Source organism: Humulus lupulus, chromosome 3 (genome assembly GCF_963169125.1).
Source record: "Humulus lupulus chromosome 3, drHumLupu1.1, whole genome shotgun sequence".
Classification (NCBI taxonomy): Eukaryota; Viridiplantae; Streptophyta; class Magnoliopsida; order Rosales; family Cannabaceae; genus Humulus; species Humulus lupulus.
Window position 1 is genome coordinate 55,645,814 of NC_084795.1, and position 22,820 is coordinate 55,668,633.

The 22,820-nt window shown below is 33.8% G+C and overlaps 2 protein-coding genes across 2 annotated transcripts; both read left to right on the top strand.

Moving 5' to 3' along the window:
* Positions 1-8,335: 8,335 nt before the first annotated feature.
* Positions 8,336-19,586, top strand: LOC133821133 (cystathionine gamma-synthase 1, chloroplastic-like). Its single transcript, XM_062253614.1, has 3 exons — positions 8,336-8,437; positions 19,023-19,118; positions 19,239-19,586. Exons 1-3 carry the CDS (start codon positions 8,408-8,410, stop codon positions 19,368-19,370), a joined length of 258 nt encoding a protein of 85 aa, XP_062109598.1. The 5' UTR covers positions 8,336-8,407; the 3' UTR covers positions 19,371-19,586.
* Positions 14,130-14,738, top strand: LOC133821132 (uncharacterized). Its single transcript, XM_062253613.1, has 2 exons — positions 14,130-14,260; positions 14,412-14,738. Exons 1-2 carry the CDS (start codon positions 14,168-14,170, stop codon positions 14,694-14,696), a joined length of 378 nt encoding a protein of 125 aa, XP_062109597.1. The 5' UTR covers positions 14,130-14,167; the 3' UTR covers positions 14,697-14,738.
* Positions 19,587-22,820: the final 3,234 nt, after the last annotated feature.

Here is a 22,820-nt window from a genome sequence, read left to right on the forward strand (position 1 = left end):
ACAGGAGGAGGGGGAGGACCTCCTCTTTCATATGGATAAAATAATGAGTTGGAACGTCCGAGGGATCAACAGCCAACAAAAACAATATTCAGTCAAACAATTGATTGTTAATCAAAAAATAGGGCTTGTTGGTCTTCTTGAGACGAGAGTCAAAGCCCGGAATCTTGGGGCTTTATATGTTAGAATGTTTTCGGGATGGTGTTTCACATCTAATAGTGCATGGCATGATGGGGGTAGAATAATAGTAAGCTGGAACCCTCTTAGTTTTACTGTGACTATTTTGAGATGCTCAAGTCAACTCATCTGTTTGTTGAACCAGTGGGTAAACATGACGGTTTCTATGTTACTTTTATCTATGGCTTCAATGATGAGGATGGGAGGAGAGGACTTTGGAGAGATCTACAGGAGCTCTCTAGGTTGGATTCTTGGATTGTCCTGGGTGATTTCAATGATATTCTCAGTAAAGAAGAGAGAGCCGGTACAAGGGTAAGATTCAAGAATTCGGTTGATTTTCGTAACTGTGTTGAAACTTGCCAATTAGAAGACATTAAGTACAGTGGCAACTATTTTACTTGGAATAATAAGCAACAAGGAGAGGAGAGGATTTTTTCAAAGATAGATCGAGTTTTAGCTAATCAGAAATGGTTGCACTCTTATCCTACTGCTGAAGTATTTTTTCAAAATGAAGGCTTGTTTGATCACACGCCTGCAATCCTTACTGTTTATGAGGTAGTTTTGAGTGGGAAAAAGCCTTTCAGATACTTTAGGATGTGGTCTTCTCATCCTAATAATTCAGATATGATTATTAAGTCATGGCAGCAACAGGTACAAGGTACAAGCATGTATCAGCTAGTGACAAAGCTAAAGAGACTCAAACCAATCTTCAAAGAAATTAATCAATTGGGGTTTTCTAATCTGCACTCTGCTGTGCTTAAAGCTAAAACACATCTGGATGCATGTCAAGATGCAGTCAGAGGGGATCCTATGAGTCAGGAAACGCAGCTCCAGGAGCTAGAAGCACGAAAAGACTATTCCAAGATTCATAATGCATATCAATCTTTTTTACAGCAAAAGGCTAAGTTGAGTTGGGTTAAAGATGGTGATGACAATACAACCTTTTTTCACAGAAGTATTCGGGATAGAAGGTCGCAAAACAGAGTGCTTGCTATAATGAATGACAGAGGAGTTCGAGTAGAGGAACCACAACAGATTATTGAGGCCTTTTTGGAGTATTACAAGAGGCTACTGGGCAGCAAGTTAGCAAAAAGAAAGACTGTTTTGACCTCAGTTATACAAGCTGGGCCGGTGGTTTCAAAGCATCAAGCTCATATGTTGCCGGCTGATTACTCTATGGAAGAAATTAAGAAAGCAATGTTTGACATTCCTGGATTTAAAGTTCCTGGTCCGGATGGCTATGGCAGCTACTTTTTCCAAGATAATTGGAACCTTGTAGGAAATGATGTATATGAAGCTATTACTTCTTTCCTCCATACAGGGCAGCTTCTAAAAGAAATAAATTCAACTGTTTTGACACTTATTCCTAAAACTAAGTGCCCAAATTCAGTTAGTGATTACCGGCCCATTGCATGTTACAATGTCATCTATAAGGCTGCTACCAAATTAATATGTGCAAGGCTCAAAACCATTCTTCCTAGTTTGGTGGCACAGAACCAAGGGGGATTTGTGAAAGGGAGATTTATTGGCCATAATATCATGATATGTCAAGACCTCATTCGGCATTATGGGAGGAAATCTGCCAAGGCTAATTGTATGATCAAACTTGATCTACAAAAACCATATGACACTATTGAGTGGGATTTCATTGAAGAAATGCTTACTGCATTTAAGTTTCTAGAAAATTTTATAAAGTTGATCATGAAGTGTATCCGAACCCCGAGATTTTCACTAATGCTGAATGGTTCCCTGCAAGGTTTCTTTAAGGCAAAGAGAGGACTGAGGCAAGGTGGCCCAATGTCCCCCCTCCTCTTTGTTTTAGGAATGGAATACCTCTCCAGGATTATGCAAAGAGTGGGGCAGAAACAAGGTTTTAAATTCCATGAACGGTGTGGTGAATTAAAGCTCAATCATCTTAGCTTTGCGGATGATGTACTACTATTCTGCCATGGAGACTTCAAGAGCATCTATTATATGTTGTAGGGCCTCAAATTGTTTTCTATTACTTCGGGCCTGCTGCCTAACTCCTCAAAATCTGCATTCTATTGCAGTAATATGCAGGACAGTGAAGTTCAGAGAGTATTAGATGCATCAAGATTCAAGAAGAATGAGGTTCCTTTCAAGTACTTGGGTGTCCCTATATGTGCTAAACGCATTTCAGCACCAGAGTGTAATGTACTAGTGGAGAAAATGATTGTCCGAATCAAGACATGGAGTACAAGAAACTTATCTTTTGCAGGTAGAGTAGTACTAATTAATTCTGTACTGATGTCCATTCACTCCTATTGGTGTCAAGTATTTTTACTGCATAAGAAAATTGTTAGAGAAATAGAATCAATTTGCTGAGGTTTCTTATGGAATGGGCATGCTTTGTGTCAATCTAAAACTTTAGGTGGAATTGGTTTTAAAAGTATTTCTGACTGGAATACTGCGGCTATGAGTAAGTATGTTTGGGCTATTGCTAATAAGGAGGATAACTTGTGGGTTAAATGGGTACACCATGTGTATGTTAAAAAAGAAGATTGGTGGAATTACAAGGCTACGGTACAAGGCAGCTGGTACTGGAGGAAACTTGTGGCAATTAAGGACAAGATGAAGAACTTAGTTGATATCTCTCTGTTTACCATTGATAAGTTCACGATTTCACAGGGATATAGGCTGCTGTGTCCTATAACTGAAAGAGTTTTTTGGAGCAAAGTGGTTTGGTGTAGACTTAACATTCCCAAACATAGCTTCATGATGTGGCTAGCTGTGTTAAAAAGACTCAAGACTAAGGATAGACTACTCAGATTTCAGGTCATAGACAATGCTGAGTGTTTGCTCTGTAGTAGAAGTATGGAATCAGTAGACCATTTGTTTTTTGAGTGTCCATACTCAAATGACTGTCTGGAAAAAATTAAACAATGGCTGAATTGGGGTATGAGAACAACATCATTACCAAGAATAATTAGGTGGATTGGAAAGGCCAAGCTTAGCAAGTTTAAGAAGAGCTTGTTTTTGGCAGTCACTGCAGCTCTTGTATACCAGATTTGGCGCACCAGAAATTGTAAATTGTGCCTGTCAACTTTGGAAAGTACTAATGCAGCTGTGCTCAAAACTAAGGATGTAGTTAAATATAGAATCATGTGTATGTGACCTAGGAATGTAACTCAAAGAGAAATAGATTGGTTTAATACTTTGTAAATAATTTTCCTGTATAGTTAATCAGATCCTCCTGTTTGGAGGATGCTAATAGGTTGTAAAATTTGTTTTGGGGTAATGATATACTTGCTGATTCATAAAAAAAAAAAATATTTGTTCAGAATAATGAAAAATCTAATACTGACTCTGATGATTCTGACTTAGATGAGGAGTCATTGAAAGATTCTAATAAAATAATGTATGATCAATGACTGAAAGTTTGCTCTGAGAATTGATTAATGGCTAGCAATAATAAAAAATGTGTTGAAAAAATTAAAGTACTTTAGATGATTATTGCTTCCAAAAATGATGAAGTAAATTCTTTGAGCAAAGAAATGGATCTTATACAAAAAGTTGTCAAAATGCTTAATCCAAGATTTGGAATTTTGGATAATATTCTTTCTACAGGAAAAAGGGCTGGTGATTACAGTGGATTGAGATCTAATGTATCTGAATATTCTAAGAACACGATTTTTGTAAAATATGTGAATTATCTGTCTGTTGTGACAATTAATCGTCTTGCAGGAACAAGTGACTCTTCGGAAACCACACTGTTGTCATCTATCCCAACAGATCTACAACGAAAGAAAATTTCTCCGAAGAGAAACATTGGACAATTTGTACCATTTTGTCATTTTTGTGGTATGAAAGGATACATAATGTTAGAGAATATATATTTATACTCAATGGAAATATTGAAAAACCAACATACTACTCTATGCAAAAATACAATAGACAAAACAATATATTGATAAAGAAATATTACAACTCAATTGCTCAAAATACAAGTAAATAGAAAGATGTAGAAGAAGAAGATTACAAGCTCAAAACAATAATAATACAAGTAAATAAGATCAACAAGATCAAAAGAATGAAAATAAAACTAATAAAAAGAACAAACTCTCACACATCCAAAGTGTAGAGTAGTGGGGATCACCAACTTGAACAAGGTTAAAAAACAATGTCCAAAAGCTTATTTCCCCCTATTCTCTAAGCACTAAGGGATCTCTCAAGGAAATAGCTCTCTTGAATTATCAATCCTCCATGGTGTATTTTCCAGTAAAGTGTTTTGTGGATGGAAAATGGTGAGTCTTACAAGTTAGCAATAGGCTCCTATTTATAGAGTTTTGAGACACCCTTTGAATTTCAAATTCCACCAACCCTCATGGCTGTTACCAATGATTAATTGGATGTTTATGGAATTAAAATAGAGATTTGGGAGTTACTTGGCTGTTGGAAACGTTCAAAATTGGATAAAACTGAAGTTTGGAAAATGCTGTTAGCCACTTTGGCCGCGGCTGTTTTTATGCCTCTTGGGTCGCAGCCTGAAAAACACTGGTCATGACCCAAGACGTTTTTCAGCAACCAATTTTCCAAATTTTCCAAAACGTTCCAAATTCATTCCCACTTGATTTTGTAACTTCCATACACATTATGAAAGTTAAAATCACATCTCTTATGGCTTTGAGAAAGTCAAATCAAAATGTGTAATATCAAATCTACATATTATTGGGTAATATTTGGGAGTTACAAATTTGTAACTATTTTTCTAACTCTAAAATATGTCACATTTGGGCACATACATGTGTCCAATTTTGTGACTCTTAATAATACGTTACAAGGTGTGACAAATCACATTATGTCACATTATTTAATCTAACATTATATTATTTAAAATAATATAACACATAACCTAATTGTTTTACTCTGTTGAATTTGTATAAAATGAATAATGTTAAACACTTTCGTTGCATGAATCAATTCTTGACCAAAAGATATTCCAAATAAAAAACAATGTGGGTCAAGAAAAATAACTCTCTTTGGTTGGCTACCTTTACATGTCAATATATGCATTTAGTTCATGGTACTTTGATAGAGGGTGTTCAATACATATGACTCGTAATGCCAGCACACTCGCAAATTTCAAATCTTTGAAGTGTGGAGTAGTAACATTCAGGGATGGAATGACAGGAAATATTTTGGGTAAATGTACTCTAAACATTAAAGGGTTACCAAATCTGAATAATGTTCTTCTTGTTGATGGGCTAAAAGCTAACTTAATTAGCATAAGCCAAATCTGAGACCAAGGTTTTCTTGTTAATTTTTCGCATGATGAGTGTAATGTTGTAAATCAAAGTGATGACATTGTTCTTAAGGGTTCTTGTTCTTTGGATAATTGTTACACACTCACACACTACACCAAATACCTCTTTCCATAACACAAGAAGATAAGACTATTTAAAAAGTATTATAGTAAGGATGGTTAAAAAAGTGGTAAAGTCCAAAACCAAATTAAAAAAAGGCGGCACCTTTAAGAACTCCCGCTAAATTGAAAAAACAAGCATTTTGGTCTCTGCTTTTTTCACATGTAAAATAAAATAAAATAAAGAGAAAGAAACCCTTTCTTCCACCCGATCCTTATACTTTCCTCTCTCCCTCTCTCTATAGCATTTTTTCTGCTAGGCCCGAATGATGACGGCAGGGGTCGGGAATGGTGGTCGACGGCGGCAAGGGGGTCGGGGTCGGCCTGTTCGGCAGCAGGGGGCACGGGGCTGGGCTCGACAGCAACGACTAGTGGCTCGAGGGCTGGGCTCAACGGCGGGTGGGGGGGGTCTCGGGTCTGGGCTTGACGATGCAGGGGCTGGGCAATACATGGAGGCTTGGGGGCTCGTTGGGGCTGGACGGCGCGGAGGCTTGGTGGCTCGTTGGGGCTGGAAAACTCAGAGGCTCGATAGGTATGCGTGCTTCTTTTTCTCATTTGTATTTATATATGGCCTCACTCTCTTTTTGCAATTAACACAAGATGCTTCCCAGAAAAGATGTAGCAGCACTCATGAATGTGAAGACTAGAAGGCTTGCTTGCAGTAGTCGAAATGTGAATGGGGTAAGACTGCTAAACAACTCACATATGTATCTTTTCAGTCATCCCTATCCATACTTTTTCTACTATGCATTTGTTATTACTTTTAGGATCTCTAAAGCTCTGTTTGATAATTGGATTCTATTGAGAGAGCAGGCAAATCATTTTTTGGTAAATCTTAAACTTTGTGGTAGGAAAATGTAATGTATATTGATAGTATTTAGAATGATTATATTGACTATGAAAGATACAAATTTCAAAATAAAGTTTTATATGGTTAGCTTTCTCTTTCTTTAACTTTAGTTGTTGTTGTTGTCATTGTTTTTTTATTTTTATTTTTGGTTCTGATTGAATTAGTCTTGGGCTTGGTAACTGGACAAGTTGTAATTTAAGATATTTTGTAGCTTAACATAGTTCAGAGTTTTATCAACTTAAATATGGGCTTGTTCGGTTCCCTTTGTTATTTATACTTTCTTTTAATGTAGACTCATTTCATTTGACTGAAAATAAATGCCATGCAGTGTTTTTGTCGAGGCTCTTAAAGTGGACAGTCTGCAGAAGCTCTGCTCATCTCTGGAACGTATTCTTCGGAGAGTTGTAAGACTTATGCCTTAATGATTTCCCTTTCTATGTGGTCTAGTTCTTGGAGTGGCTGCTACTATGTTCAATTTCTATTCCTCACCCTGTACTTGAGTTGCATAATAAACTCATAATCATTGTTATCATTGTACTATTTGGCTATTGAGATTCTAGTAATTTATGTAACATTTATTGGAATGTAATGAAAAATATATCTAATCTCACTAACTGATGAGTATAAATGGTACTTATTGTGCAGAAGTCACTAATACCTAGTCTTACATTATCCATGGCTAAACTTTTTCTGATAATTTTACTGATACATTTTCCTGTTTCTTAAAAATCAACATATATGGTAATATGAAATAGGAGAAAGATATAATTTTTATGTGAATATACTGATTATCAGTTTTCTTTTGTGTATTAGTCAGCACCTTTGTTTTACACTTTTTTTTTTGCTTTTGATGTTTAACATGTCAGTGAGGAGGTTGAACGTGTTTGGCGAAGATAGGCCTTGCGATGCTTAATGGAAGGTCTGAGAAGTTGTTGTCTGTTGTGTAGCCAGTTTGAAATTTCTAGAAATATATAATCTGTTTCTAAATTTTATATTAGTTTTACTTTTTGAGATAAGATGTTTAGGGTTGGTGCTGTTTCCTAAATTCTAATACTGAAGATTTCAGGTCTTCCCCAAAACGAATTGAAGGTCCAGATGGTCGAAACTTGTAGCTGCACTTCAGGTCTAGGTTATCGCTTCCTCTCTTCACGGGTGGCAAAGTGGAAGGAGAGCAGGGTGCTTGAATTCATGTTGCTTTGGTTGATGGAAGCACTGGCCAACTTGTAATATCTGGACCTAAAGCCTCTGTGAAACTTGATGTTGTTGTGCTTAAAGGTGATTTTAACAATGAAGATGGAGAAGGTTGGACCCAAGAAGAATTTGAAAGTCATGTAGTGAAGGAACGTGAAGGAACGTGAAGGGAAAAGACCTTTGTTGCATGAAGATCTTCAGCTGACCCTCAATGATGGGGTAGGAACATTAGGGGACCTTATATTTACTGATAACTCTAGTTGGATAAGAAGCAGGAAATTCAGACTTGGATTAAAGGTTGCCTCGGGTTTTTGTGAGGGTATACGCATACGTGAAGGAAAGACTGAAGCTTTTACTGTTAAAGATCACAGAGGGGAATGTATGTTTCTGTCATTCTGTATCCTATCTTATTGTTCTTTTTTCCCCAATTATGTTTATTTATTTTTTTGCTTTTTGTATCACCCCTTCAACAGTATACAAGAAACACTATCCACCGGCATTGAACGATGAGGTGTGGAGATTTGAGAAGATTGGCAAGGATGGATCATTCCATAAGAGGCTCACTAATTTTATCACTCTCATGTTCTTTAGGGCTATTCATCAAATGCCACTTTGATTATTTCTTACTTGTTACTTTAACATTTGCATATTTTCACTTGTTACCATCTTTACAATTCTTCTGAGACTTGTTTGTGGATGAATATCAATTGAACCTCTACTTTTCTCAACAAAATGCTGCATACCTGATCATTCGAGGCATGAAGACGTTGCATCTTTGTGTACAGCAATAGAATTCGACAGCATTGAGGATGGCCGAAGTTTTAGAGGCACATCCTAAGGTACAGGATGCAGCAATTTGTCACTGGACATGTAACGACCCGGATTTTCAAGACTCGATAATGCGGAAATATAAATGTTTTCATTTAACAAAATGTCTCAAAAACCCATAGAAAAAAAACTTTTAAGAAAGTCGTATGACCATACTTAACATTTAGTTACAAACATGTTTTATAAAGAGTAGAGTGAGCCTAGTTTAGGAAAATTACACAACATTCCCAAAAATAAAACGGCTTCCCAAAAGGTCGGTCCACATGTACATTTGCAAGGAAGACTCCAGCGCTCACTGCTCTGCCTTGCCCTTGCTCTTACCTACAACATGAAACAACTAGGTAAGCGAAAACACTTAGTAAGATCAACTTTCAAACAAAGCATGTAGAGAATTAGGGTTCCGGACCCTACACAATCAATTTCAAGAATGCTAAAGCATCCTGGCAAACTTATGGTCATGCCTGATAACCAAGGATAAATTAATTCATAACTAGATAAAATCCTGCACTCAGAAAATCCCAGAACAAGCAGATATATTATATCACAACTATATCTTATCAACAATTATATCCATGCGCTCAGAAAATCCCAGAGGAATCAGATATATTATATCACAACTATATCTTATCAACAAATATATCCCTACACTCAGAACATCCCGAGCAATCAGATATATTATATCACAATATAATTCGAGACCAACGCTCTAAAATTTCCATCAATTCAGGTGTAACGCGCCCTCCAACATAATTACTAAACTGTAAAAGAGAATCAAGTCTCCACACTAAGGGCCCATTTTGTTGATGGTAATGGGCCAGGAAGGAAAGGAATGGAATGTTAATGGGCTGGATTCTTTTGTTTGGTTGGAAATAACAAGTTTGGCAAAGAATTCCATTGTAATCTTTATTCCCCCAAACTAACGGAATATCTTTTCCAATTTGAGTCAGTGGAATTATAATTCCATTCTAGCCCATTAACATCATCTCTCTCCAGGGTCTTCGTCTTCTTCCCCAACTCGCTCCACCGACTGAGTTCCTCAGGTACTTATTTGGTTTATTTATTTTGATATCTCACTCTCCTCTTGCTCAAACCCTGAAAACCACAAGCAATCCGACATAACCATCTCTCATTCTCACTCTCAGCAAGAAACACACCCAGTCGAAGGTAGCTGCTCATCCCAGTCGGAGGTCCGTGTAGAGACACTCTTCTATTCTTCCTCTGCTTTTCTAATATGTTGCATAGGTACTCTCTCTCTATCTCTCTTTCTATGAATTCAGTAAGAGCACCAAATGTTTGATGGAATGGCTATTTGCATATTTTAGATTTTTTTTTCTTTTTTTTGTCCTGTAAAACAAAATGGATCAAATCTATATCATGAGTTTAAGACTTTGATCCCTTTACTTAGATTTGATCCCTCTACGAATACAGGAAGGTAGATCTTTGATCCTGTACTTAAGTTTTTAATGTCACAGTTCCCACCATTTTCTCTTCCTGGTATGGTCCTTGCAGCCTCCCTAGCTAACTTCTCCCACTCTAGAGTACCCTCTTGGATCTTTATATGCATGAAAACTGTGTTAGATGTTTAGATTGTAGAAGCTACATAGCTGCTACTTGGTGTTAAAACTGATAGTATAATAGAAATGCGTGAATTGAAACTTTAATATAGTTCGTAGCTTCATGAGGTCATATAGATTGTAGAAGCTACATAGCTGCTAATTCACAAAGTTTCAAAGACTCAACTCCATTCTCAACAAGCTGTCTTTCCCTTCCATTCCAAATAATAAGAAGTTCCATTGAGGGAGCTGTTCCAACAAACTTAATATGCTTTGCCTAATTTCAATGCATAAAAGACCATAGTTATAGATGACCATAACTAGTCATCTCCTTAATATGCTTAGCCTAATTTCAATGCATAAAAGAAACAAAAGAGGGTCATGAGCCTGTTCCCATAAACCAAACCCATTGCACTGTATCGATTAAGCAACTCCCCTATTTTCATGCACACCTTTGCCACTTTTCTAATTCATCACTCTTAAACAAATAAAAAAAATATCATCTTTGGTAAATGAAACAAACCCCATATAATAATATTACTCCCCCAAAATCCCACGTTCACTCCCCCTTTACTACATTGAAATCCATGCTAAAACTAAGGCTGCAAATCCCTCAGTTTCCGAACCTGACCATTGTTACCTTCTCCCTTCAAAACCCAGTCAACCCTTTTACATTTTTTAATCAAATTTCAAGATTCTGCTACATATATAAACACACCCTCTAGCCTCCTCTAACCCTCAGGCCTATTCAAAGCTCTCTTCTGAGCTTTTTTTTATCAGAGCCTTTTTATCAAACCCATCATACTAATATAATTCATATCAAACCATGGACGTTGTGATTCAACACTGCAATAGAACCACCAAGACTGGTCCTTCTAAAAAGGGTCATGGCTTTTCTAGAAAATGTTCATCTCTGGTCAAAGAACAGCGAGCCAGAATTTGCATTCTACGCCGCTGTGCCACCATGCTTCTCTGCTGGTATATTCAAGGAGATGACTAGTTATGGTCATCTATAACTATGGTCTTTATATTAGAAAAACAAAAAAGTCATCTCCTTTTCTCTTTCTCACTCACTCTTCTAGAAATTGAGGGATTAAAAAACACACTTAATATGCTGTAGCAAATTGACAGATTGTTAGTTTTCAATATATTCTTAATACTTAGTTAATTCATTGAATTTATAACTAATCAAATTCGAACATGGGCTTTTGCATTTGGCCATAATGTTTCCTTTGACTTTCGAGGAAGGAGATATTTAAAGTTTGGACCATTTGTGAATTTGTGATTTGAGCCAAACATGAAGCTTATTAAGTTTAACCAATCTTATTTTCCTTTGGTAGATGTCTTTATTCAATGACCATATAATAAAAGAACATTTTTTTCCAATTATATACAGCTCCAACAATATCAAAGTCCAGGGCTATATATATATGTAGACTTTGTTGGCTATGGCCCTGAAAACAAGCAAGTTACTCCAAACATAGTTTGTTTAATAATCCAATTACTTGATTAGCTTAAAAATCAAGTGAAAACTAATTCAATCAATCTATTTATAGTCTAACAAACCCAAATCTTTCCATGTGAAACTTTAAGAAAATGTCTTATATATACCTCACTATTGAAGAAAATCAAAAGGAAACTAAATTAGATTATAAGAATATATGAAAGATTGACAGATTAAATGTTTCACTTTATCACAAAACTAACAATCTTTGTCTAAATTGACAGATTAATCTCTGTTTGTGTTTCTTCTAATATGGGAGGCAAATTTCTGATGTAGCAAAAAACTTGTGGTTTTTTTTTTATTGGAGCTACCATTTAGCTTGGCTTTTGTCATTTTGGGACTGTATAACTGTAATAGAAGTTTCTGTACTGAGCTGCTACTCTTCAATACCAAGGTTACTGCGTCAATTTTTAATACTACCTCTCAGTGATTAACAATGGCCATCCCCTAACCTCTAAAATCTGATACACCCACACACACTTACACACCTATACCAACATAAATAATATATATATACCTATACACTTGTGGAGTTTGTATATGGTATTTTTCTGGATGCTTATTTCTTAACAGTGTGGATGCTTTTTTTTCCAATAATTAACACTCGTTGAAGTGGATGCTTCTTTATATAAATATACAGTAATCTATTCTTATTTCTTTGTCTAAGTTGTTCCTGTTGTTTATAATCTTCTAGGTGAATAATTGATTGTTGGATTAAAAAATTTATTTGCTTGATTATATTCATTGTAGGTTAATGGTTTGTTTAACTGTCAGTGAGAGACAAATTTTGAGAAAGAAGAAGATCATGACTCTTTATTTGCATTGGATGAATGTGTTGCATGTAGTGCAGTGGTTTTTCAAATTATGGGAAAAAATTATTGTACATTGTATTGAATCAAGCTCTTTGGGAAGACAATTATACATACTTGATGTTTTTGTCAATAGGCAAATTGTGCATCAAATAGCTTATGAGAGTGATGTCATTTGTTTTGATCAACTTAGGATGAATAGGAAAGCATTTAGCAATTTATGCATAATGCTTGAAACTAGGGGTGGGTTAAAAGCATCTAAATACTTGCAAGTAGATGAGCAAGTGGCCATGTTTTTACATGTAATTGCTCATCATGTGAAAAATAGAGTCATTAGATTTCGATTTATGAGATATGGTGAGACTATTAGCAAGTTTTTTCACAATGTGTTACATTCAATCATTCGACTACATGGAGCGTTATTGAAAAGACCTGAACCGGTTGTTGAAAACTCAACAGATGAAAGGTGGAAATGGTTCAAGGTATATTATATATTACTTGAATTAAAAATCACTACAAATTTTTATTAGTTTGAAATACTAATAAAAAAAAGTTTGTTTATTATGTGGTAGAATTTCTTAGGGGCACTAGATGGAACTCATATTAGAGTGAGAGTATATATGGCTGATAAACCAAAATATCGTACTCGAAAAGGTGAAATAGCTACAAATGTCTTAGGTGTATGCTCCCAAGACATGCAATTCATATATTTTTTACCTGGATGGGAAGGCTCTGCAGCAAATGGTAAAGTATTACGCGATGCCATACGTAGAACAAATGGTTTGTGTGTTCCAAATGGTATGCTTTGTGTTTTAGATTATACATTTTTTTTGGATAAGTCATTTAGGAGACAACTTAATCCTTATCTTTATTTTATTTTAGGTCATTATTACCTTGTAGATGGTGGATATACTAATTGTAAGGGACTTCTTGCTCCATATCGAGGCGAACGCTATCACCTCAACCAATGGGAAGATGGGAATCCTCCCAGAAATCCACAAGAGTTTTTTAATATGAAGCACTCATCTACTAGGAATGTCATTGAGAGATGTTTTGGTGCAATTAAGAATCGATGGGCAATTCTTAGGAGTCCATGATTCTATCCAATAAAGACTCAAAACCGAATCATTTTAGTTTATTAGGAGAGAAATGCCTACTGATAATACTGATATGCATCCCGAGAATGAGAGTGATAGTGGAGACGAAGAAGATAGCATGGATGCTGATGGATCCATAAGAAGTATTGAAGCTTCTGAAGGGTGGACAACATTTAGAAATCATTTAGCACTTGAGATGTATAACAAATGGAGAGAACATAGGAGAGCAAGCTAGTTTTTTTTATTTCTTAGATTAAATGCACAATGATTGTCTAGGTTTCTAAATTTGGTTTCACTTGGCTAGCCAATTCATTTGACTGTTTGTGTAATTGACCACCCCAAAAACTTATATCACTTGCTTTGAAATGGAAAATTTATCTTTAAATTTATGTTTTGTTATTGGTGTGTATATCCATTCACTTTTATTTCTTTATTACTGGCTGTTTGTTTCTTTTTCATTCAACTACAATATTTCAGCTTTAGTTTTTAGTTTTACAGTATTTTGATACCTTATTTCAGCATGGAGACTCCAAAAGGAAGAGGTCCATGACAAAATAAAAGATTTTGGAGCGAAGATGAAGACAAACACTTGGTTGAAGCACTTATGGAACTGAATAATGAAGGGGAGTTTAAAGCTGAAGGAAATTTCAGGCCAGGTCATCTTAGAGCTCTTGAGATGAAATTAAAGGAGCGGGTGCCTGAATGTGATATAGAAGCTAAGCCACACATTGAGTCTAGAATGAATACTTTGAAGACTCATTTTCAAGTGGTTCATGAAATGTTGACTGGACCATTTTGTAGCGGATTTGGGTGGGACAACGACAGAAAAACTGTTACTGCAGAAAAGTCAGTGTGGGAAGCATATTTGCAGGTACTCAAATAATAGTATTTGGTCTGCCATTTTGCTTATGATGTTAATGGGTCCATAAGAATGATTGTTTGCTTATGATGTTGATGGATCCATAACAAGGATGGTTTGCTTATTTATTTGAATCTGATTTTTTTATTTTGTATAAATGCAGAGTCACAAAGAAGCAGCCCCTTCAAGATCAAGTCATTCCCTTGGTATGATGACTTATGTATGGTTTTTGGCAAGGATCGTGCAACTGGAAAAAATGCAGAGACTGCAGCAGATGTTGTTGAAGAACTTCAAACTGAAGAAGAAAACACTACTCTTGGAGAAGATGATTTCAACTATGCTAACAATGTGGATGAAGTGCCATCTATGTCTGTTTCAGATGCAACAAGAGGTGTTCAATCTCACACTCAATCAGATGGGTCTTCAAAGAAGAAAAGGAAAACTGTAAATCATGAAGAACTTTAAGATGCACTCACACAATCAGCTTGTATTATCGCAAGAGAAATTAAAAAAGCTTCTATTCGTTTGAGTAAAGCTATTGGTGAAGACATGAATGAAAAGCATATGCAACTTGGGAAAGAGTTAGAAAGGACCACTACAATTACCACAGCTCAACGTCATAAGGTAGCTCGCATGATTATGCAAGATAATGCTCTAGTTTCTTACTTTTTCAGTGTCCCAGATAATGAGAAGAATGAATGGGTGACACTTCTTCTTGATGGCTCTCTCTAAGATCATGTTTAGTCCACTTTGCTCTACTACAATTTGCAGGACAATTTATATTGCCTTTGAAATTCAGTAGTATACAAATTATAATCTTTTGGATATGATGTAATGTTTTATGCTCATAGTTTTGCAAACTAGATTGTCTTTGAGCATAGAACTGAGTAATTGGACATGAATACTTATACTATTTCTAGTGATATTTCATGTGCATGGACAAAGTTTGATCTCAGTCTCTTTTGATTATTAGAATATAAATATGTTATAATGTTTAGTTTAACATTTTTATGTTACTATATTGTTTTATTTTTAAAAAATATAAAATAGTGTTTAGTGATAATTAAAGTAAATTGCATTTGACATTAAAAAAATACTTCACAAAAATAAATTCTTATTGATAATTTTAATATTTTGTAGTGTTCAAAAGTGGAATTATTATGCTTAAAAAAAGTAGGATTATTAAATATTATTTTGTAAAAAAAGAATATGGAAAAAAAAATGTCATTGTTGGTAAATCTATATATATATGTATATTTAGTATGTTTATTTTAATTTATTAATCATATTTTAAGCACTTTGGGTATTTTTGTCCAAAATAAATTTATTACATTCTATTCCATTCCATAGTCAACAAAACATAAGAATAGGTATTCAATCATTGATTCCATTATTCTAACCAAACAACATAATCGCATTACCTTTCTTATTCCATTCTATTACTATTCCTATTCCTATTCCATTGTTTTCATTACCTCCAACCAAACGCCACCTAAGATCTAGCCAATAAATATCCTCATCAATGGTAACTATCGTGTAATCCAATTTACACGGTTTTACAAAGACTTCTATGTTAATCAGTGGTGCTGGTGAGCAGTTGCCCCTAGGGTGTTCAGGCTCACTCAATCTTGGCAACCCCTAGTATCTCTAGGCACTCTCACTGAATGGCCAATATTCACGGCTGCTGTCCGGGAATAACTTATCAGAGCACTTGCTCGGATTCTAACGGTCCAATTATTAAGTAAGCATGAGGGCCCCTAGGTCCCATTTATTTTGGCGCCCCTAGGTTTAACCAGCTTATCCTCATCTCATGGCCACTCGTCGCGGTAATGAACCGGACATAAATAAAATCTAGCAGTGTGACGGGGATCAACCGTCTAGGATAATACGGACATCTACCGTTCATATTTTCTAAATTAGCACTCACTAGACTAACGTCTCTAAGCAACTTTCTATGACAGTCTATATATGTGCATGTATCCCTATACTAACATACAAGACAATAATCATTTCATGTTGCAGCCATGCAATATAAGTTGACTTACTTGGAGTCCTTAGCGCTCAGCGGTTTTCACTCTCCAACATTCAGTCCAGTTACGCTTAGCCAATATTGTAGTTATCCATACAGTATACTCGGATTAATTATGGCACTCATTATTCATTATTATTATTTTGGGCAGTTTGCTCATTTTAATAAAAGTCATTTGTAAGGATTTATAATCCTTATTTGGTTTTAAACCTATTAAGGAAAGTCATACAAAATATTCGAGACTAAACCCTAAGTCTTGGGGAGACCTATCCTAAGGTCTCGATACCGAGGCTCGGGTATCACAATGGTATTTCCCCACAATCCGCTAAAAATCTTATTCTTTCAAGGTATCGCTATTAACCTGCACTTTCGACTAGTTGGTTAAAATATGTAAGATTTTAGCCGGCATTATATCCAGAAAATACAAATAAATTCCTTAATTATTTTTAAAGAAAATAAACTCTTAATTTTTCCCTTTTATTTTTCTTAAGGTTTTAATCTCTAAAAACCGTTCTAAGAAAATTGCCTAATTTGTCTTAATTAGGAAAACAGTTAAAATTTTCCCATCTTGACTAATTAATTTTCCAAAATCAATTAATCAATTTTACTTACTAGAAAAATAATTCATTTAATTATTTTCTCAAAATATAGGGTTTTAAACCCTCTTTTAATTTATTAACTATTAATAAATTAAATCTCTTATTTTTAGAAAGAATAAAAACTCTTTAATAAAAATAATTCATTTAAACTCAAAGGGGTAATTTTAGTGAAAATATGATTTCAAGACTTACCAATTTATATCTTGAAATAAGCGAAATTTTACTTTTTACCTTATGTTTCAAAATCTCATTTTTACACTAAGTGTGAAAAGCCTATTTTTCACATTTTTAACTACATACTTCGTTAGTTCATAACTTGAAATTTACTTACCCAATTGTTACCAAAATTTCCCAATTCCATTTTTGTTATGCTATTTAGGCCTTTGTAAAATCTTAGGTCAAAATGAGCATTTTTGATTGGTGAAACATTTTCCAACAATGAGGTAAAAATGATCTTATTTTCAAGTCCTTATTTTTTCCAAACTTTGCCAGTTAATAAATTTCAAACGGTTTATATTTTCTTACCAAATTTTATAATGGAATAATAGGTTATGCCAGCAATATGTCCAAAAAAGTTTAGAAAAAACTGTGTTCATTTTCCCTATACAGTGGCTGTCCAAACTTGGTTTCGAAAATAAGAATACGAAAAAACAGTTTTTTACCTAAACTTTGAAATAGCATAACTTACTCATTTCTAAACATTTTTTAGTGTTTCAAAAGCTCAATTTTATGTAATCATTCTCAAAAACATCACAGTACAATTTAATTTTACAAAACCAATATACAGTGGCTGCTTGACCTCTTGTAAGTCACAGCTCAAAACATGTTTTCTTTTAGGGTATCCTACAAAACCCTTGGGGGTTTTGGTTCCCATTTTCAAAAATCAATACACATGCATCATAAAAATTATTAAAAAACTACCATAACCTTATTACATCACCAACAAGAATCTTTAAGCATTAAATATACAAAATAATGCTTAAAACTAAAAACCCTACAACAAAATCATCAAAAGTAAACTTTTTACCTTTTTGGTGTTCTTGCTTAAGGTTTGGACCTTCCTATTAGCTTTGACTCCTTCAAAACCTTTCAAAAACCCTAACCAACTTTCCCCAACAACATAGTTAATTAGCTATTTGAAACTCTATGCTTAAAACCTTACAAAAGTCTAGATTAATGAAACTTTACCTTAGGGAAAACCCTTCCTAGACCAAGACTTAGCTTCCAAGTTTCCTTGGTGTTCTTGGGGTTGAAAATGGAGAGAACACTTTGAGAGGTATTCAAAAATCATATGAGTGAATGAGAGGGAGTGGCGTGGTCGGTTGGGGAGGGTTGGAAGAGTTTATCACACTCTAAAATTCCTAAAAAAACACTCAAGTGCTTTACTCCCACTTGTCCACTTGACATTATCCCAAACATTTAAATAAATGGGATTTAAACTCAATTAGTTAATAAATGGGATTTCAAAACATCACAAGGCCGGCCACCCATTGTTATATATGTGATCATTTCAATTTTTTTTTATAAAGGTTAATAAATGTTTCATAAGAAGAAAAGTCCAAATTGGCTTTTGACACCTTTTTCACTCTTATTAAGTTTTAATCACCAAACTTAATATTAATTAATTAAATTAAATGTCTCTCAAATTTAATTTAATTAATCACGTAATAAAATTTAACCTAAGGTCCATTCATGGAATAAAATTCCCCATTTCGGCAAAATTAGGCATTTAACACAAAATGCCTTAAAATTTCCATTTTCTTTTAGGTTTATTATTTTTTACCAAACTTTATTTCTTATGAATGTATTTTATGTCCAAAATATAATTGCCATGATTTTCCATTTTATTTTCAAATATTTTTGCCCGATCAAGGTTTTTGTGTCGGTCCAGGACCGAAAGTCTTATATTGACTTTTAAAATCACAAAATTCATATTTTGGCTAGTAATAACTCATGGAATACTTCCAGACAAAATGTAATATTATTTAAAATAATATTCTTAACCCGGTGGAAAAATCCCGACCCGAGTCGTTTAAAGGTACCCGAAAACACAGGACGTTACAGGACAGATTATAATTCAATACTTATCTTTTTATTTGTTAGTATCATGTATTGTGAATTGATAGTGTGACAACATATTTGAGAGGTGGCTCAGGTCTATTATCCTGGCTTGAAAAGTCATCCTGAACATGAACTTGCTAAGAGGCAAATGACTGGTTTTGGTGGTGTCGTCAGTTTTGATGTGAGCATTGTTGACTATTTTTCATCTGTTTAGCTTGGTTTCGTGAGCCCGATATATGTTCTTTCTACCTCTACTCATTGGTATGTTCATTCTCAACCGGTGTATTGCTTGACTATGCAGATTGATGCCGACTTACATACCACCATCAAATTCATTGATGCACTTAAAATTCCATACATTGCCCCATCATTTGGTGGCTATGAGAGTATTGTGCATCAACCAGCAATTATGTCTTACTGGTACTGCCCTTGAATTTTCAATATATTGATTGAAAATGTAATTATTATCTGTCAGTAGTAAGTTTTATCATGACAAGGTCGGATTATCATACACCCTCATGGATGCATATTCTTTAATGAAAAGATTAGCAAAGTTTAGCTTATAAATAACCCAAATAAAAGTCAGATTACTATGAGGCCTAAGGAGTAAATATTTTTGGCATAGATGCCTAGGCAGAGTGATAAAATTGCTTTTGTTAGAGCTTTTCAGTTTGTAGTATGGTAGGACCTGTAGTAATTTGACATTATTTTACATCTCTAAAGATGGTTTTTCTTCTTCTTTTCTTTTCAATTAAAGCTTCAGCTCAAGTGCACATTTTTCTTCTATATGAGGTATTATAATATGAGGTATTATTGTTTATCTATTAAAATAAAATAGAAGAAAAAAGAGTGCAAGTAATTTTTTTGTTGATTAAACTATGTGTTGATATTTATTAACTCCTAATTTATACTTATACCATATATATATAGTGATGAAAAGACTAGATTCCTAATCACTGAAGAATATGTATACCATGCTAATGATCTGCAATGAAGTATTTTACTTGGGTATATACTATATATTTAAAATTAGGAATATATGTAATTTTTAGAGTAAATTGTTGATTAAATTATTCTTGCAGTTAGTTCATGTTAGTCTACAATAAAAAGAATGAAAATGATGATAAGAAATGAAAATTTTGAAACCAATCCATTCCAAATAGTTTTTACATAAAAATTATGATATAGACAAATAAGTAAAAATGATTGTTAATTCATAATTGAAAGTACACTTTTAATTGAAAGTTTTGCTATTAGAATTAGTTTTGATTTGGCTAGAGACTAACGAAAACTGCAAAATCTTAATATTTATAAGTATTGAAAGCTAGTTATCTTGATTGGGATGTTGTTTTGTTTTATTTTAAAGCTAGTTATTTATAATATTGCACTACTTTGTTAATTTCAACTAACAAAAATTTGAATTCACATTTGCTCCAAATCAAACTAGTAAAAGAATGCATTCAAAAACAGAAATGAAATAAAAAGTAACATGATTAACACTATGCAAAATCAAGCCAAATTTCTCCACCCTGTTTTCCATTTCCTCAAAGATTTTCTTATTCTTCTCTAGTCAAATAACCCAACAGATAGTTGTTACTACAATCTACCAAAGAGTCTTCCATTTCCATTTTGCTTTGTGCTCTTTAATTTTTAATTTTTTTAAATATATTTGATGTTATTTGCCCCTCGGACTTTATTTGAGGTGTTTGGAAAAGTACATTTTGATTTTTGATGATTCAGAATTTTGTGGTCAACTTTTGAGATAAATTTTGTCATTTTTCTTATTTTGAGATTTCAATATGTATTTGTTAAAATGACTCACAGACTGTGATCTAAGAACACTGGTGCTGAAGGTGTAGAAACAGCTCTGAAATTGGCCCGGAAATGGGGTTACGAGAAGAAGAAAATTCTGAAAGATAAGGTAAAGTTCAGGGAGATTATATTTAACACATACAAGGTCATCTCTCTATGTCTTAGTTATTTTAATTGTTTCTTAAACTGAAGAGATTTACAAATTGAGGCACTAAGTTCAGCTCAAAATATTTACTGGCCTTTGTAAGCAATGATTGGGTTAAGCTATTATTTCAATGCCCTTAATAATGTATTTTTCAAGGATAAGAAGAATGCCTTGTAATTGTTGCTCATCACAGCTGTTGTGTGGAGCATATTTTTCACTTTGCATTGTTCTTTTATTAAACTCGTTTAGTTATGGATTTTTCTGTTGTCTTCTCATTACAAACAATCGGCATTCAAACTTGAATATGCTAATTGAAGAATATTGAAGAAAAACTATCCACTGCTGATCTGAAGAACCTTCTAGTTTTTGTTTAGATATTATCTTGGAGAAATAGTCTGGAGTATCTTCTACACCACTTTTGTGGAGTAACTGCTAATAAAGAGTTGGTTTTTTTTTCCCTTACTAATATTAATTTCTTTAAAATTTTGTCATTTTGCCACTTTTGCTGCATTTTCCTTTCTTCTATTATTTATGTCCTCAATATTTGCATGGTTTACTATGTGTGAACTGTTATAATTTGAGTGTGCTAGTTCTTCTCAACTGTGTATAGGGTGTAATCTCAGATTGTTGATGCTTAATAAAGACTTATGGTGTAATCTCAAATTCTTGTGCATTATTACATTTGATTCTTCTTACTGTGTTACTGTTATTCTTGTGACCTAGTTTTGCTAGTATATGTTTGCCTAAAGTTGACAAGCAAAATATCTATCTAAATAAGCAAGTAATATCTATCTAAATATTTTTTTTGAAACCTGAGTAAGAAATTTGAGTTTGAAATCTCCTTGTTAATCTATATGTGGAGATCTTTCCTACAAATCCTAACTTACCTAATGATATTAGCTGTAAACTAACTAGCTGTAAACTCTTTTTTTTTTTGTATTTTATAGTAATAGTATTGAATGGTTGGAGTTAGAAATCATTAATAATTAATATACATTTATGAATAATATTTATAAACTAAAAATTATACAGTCTAAGTTTATAAAATAAACTAATATACACTATGTAATTAATATACATTATGGATATGATTAGAGTGGAGTTTTGTCCTGAAATATACAAACAAAGGGAATCAAAATTTAGTTTAGCAAACAATCTTTTTTTTCTTTGGTCCCTTCAATTCTGACTTTGGGCAGGGGTTGGTTGCTTATGTTGTGTTGTATTCTACTTTGTTTTGATAGTGTGTGGCCTCTGTCTAGGAAAATACCATTTTAAATAAAAAAAAAAATCCAACACAGCTGTTTGAAAAGTGCACTAATCTATCGAGTCCATGTGCCTAAGATGACGCCATTGGCAAGTTCTCTTTTTCCACTTGCTGCCCCTGTTTTGCATTATGAGTGAAATCTGAAGAAAAAAAAATAAAGGGGTTTATTCAAGCAAAAGATGGCAAGGATATCTGAAGAAAAAAAAAAGGGTTTTATTAAAGCAAAAGATGGCAAAGGTATCCTTATGAATTTATATATGTTATATATATATTGTCTTTAGATCTTTGCTTGCTTGTTGAATTATTGACTTAGCATGGCTAGTGTTTAAGTTTATATTAAGTCATTGAAGTATACTCAAAGTTTTGTTGCATCTATTTATTGATTTATACTTGTGTCATTGATGCATCATTCTTGATTATATTTCATACATTATAAAGTTGAACCACGTAATTTTAGAACAAAGTCTTCTCTTTTTTCAATGCTCATACCTTATTATGACTTTCTTGCTTTTGATATATTGAAAATTTAAATTTTTATTATGCAGATTTGTGTACTTATAGTTATAGAAGCAATGGTGAGACCTACTTTAACTTTCACTCTCCAATTTTATTTCGTGGTTATATTATTTTTTGTTGAACTAGGTTTTCACTTATTTTTATCT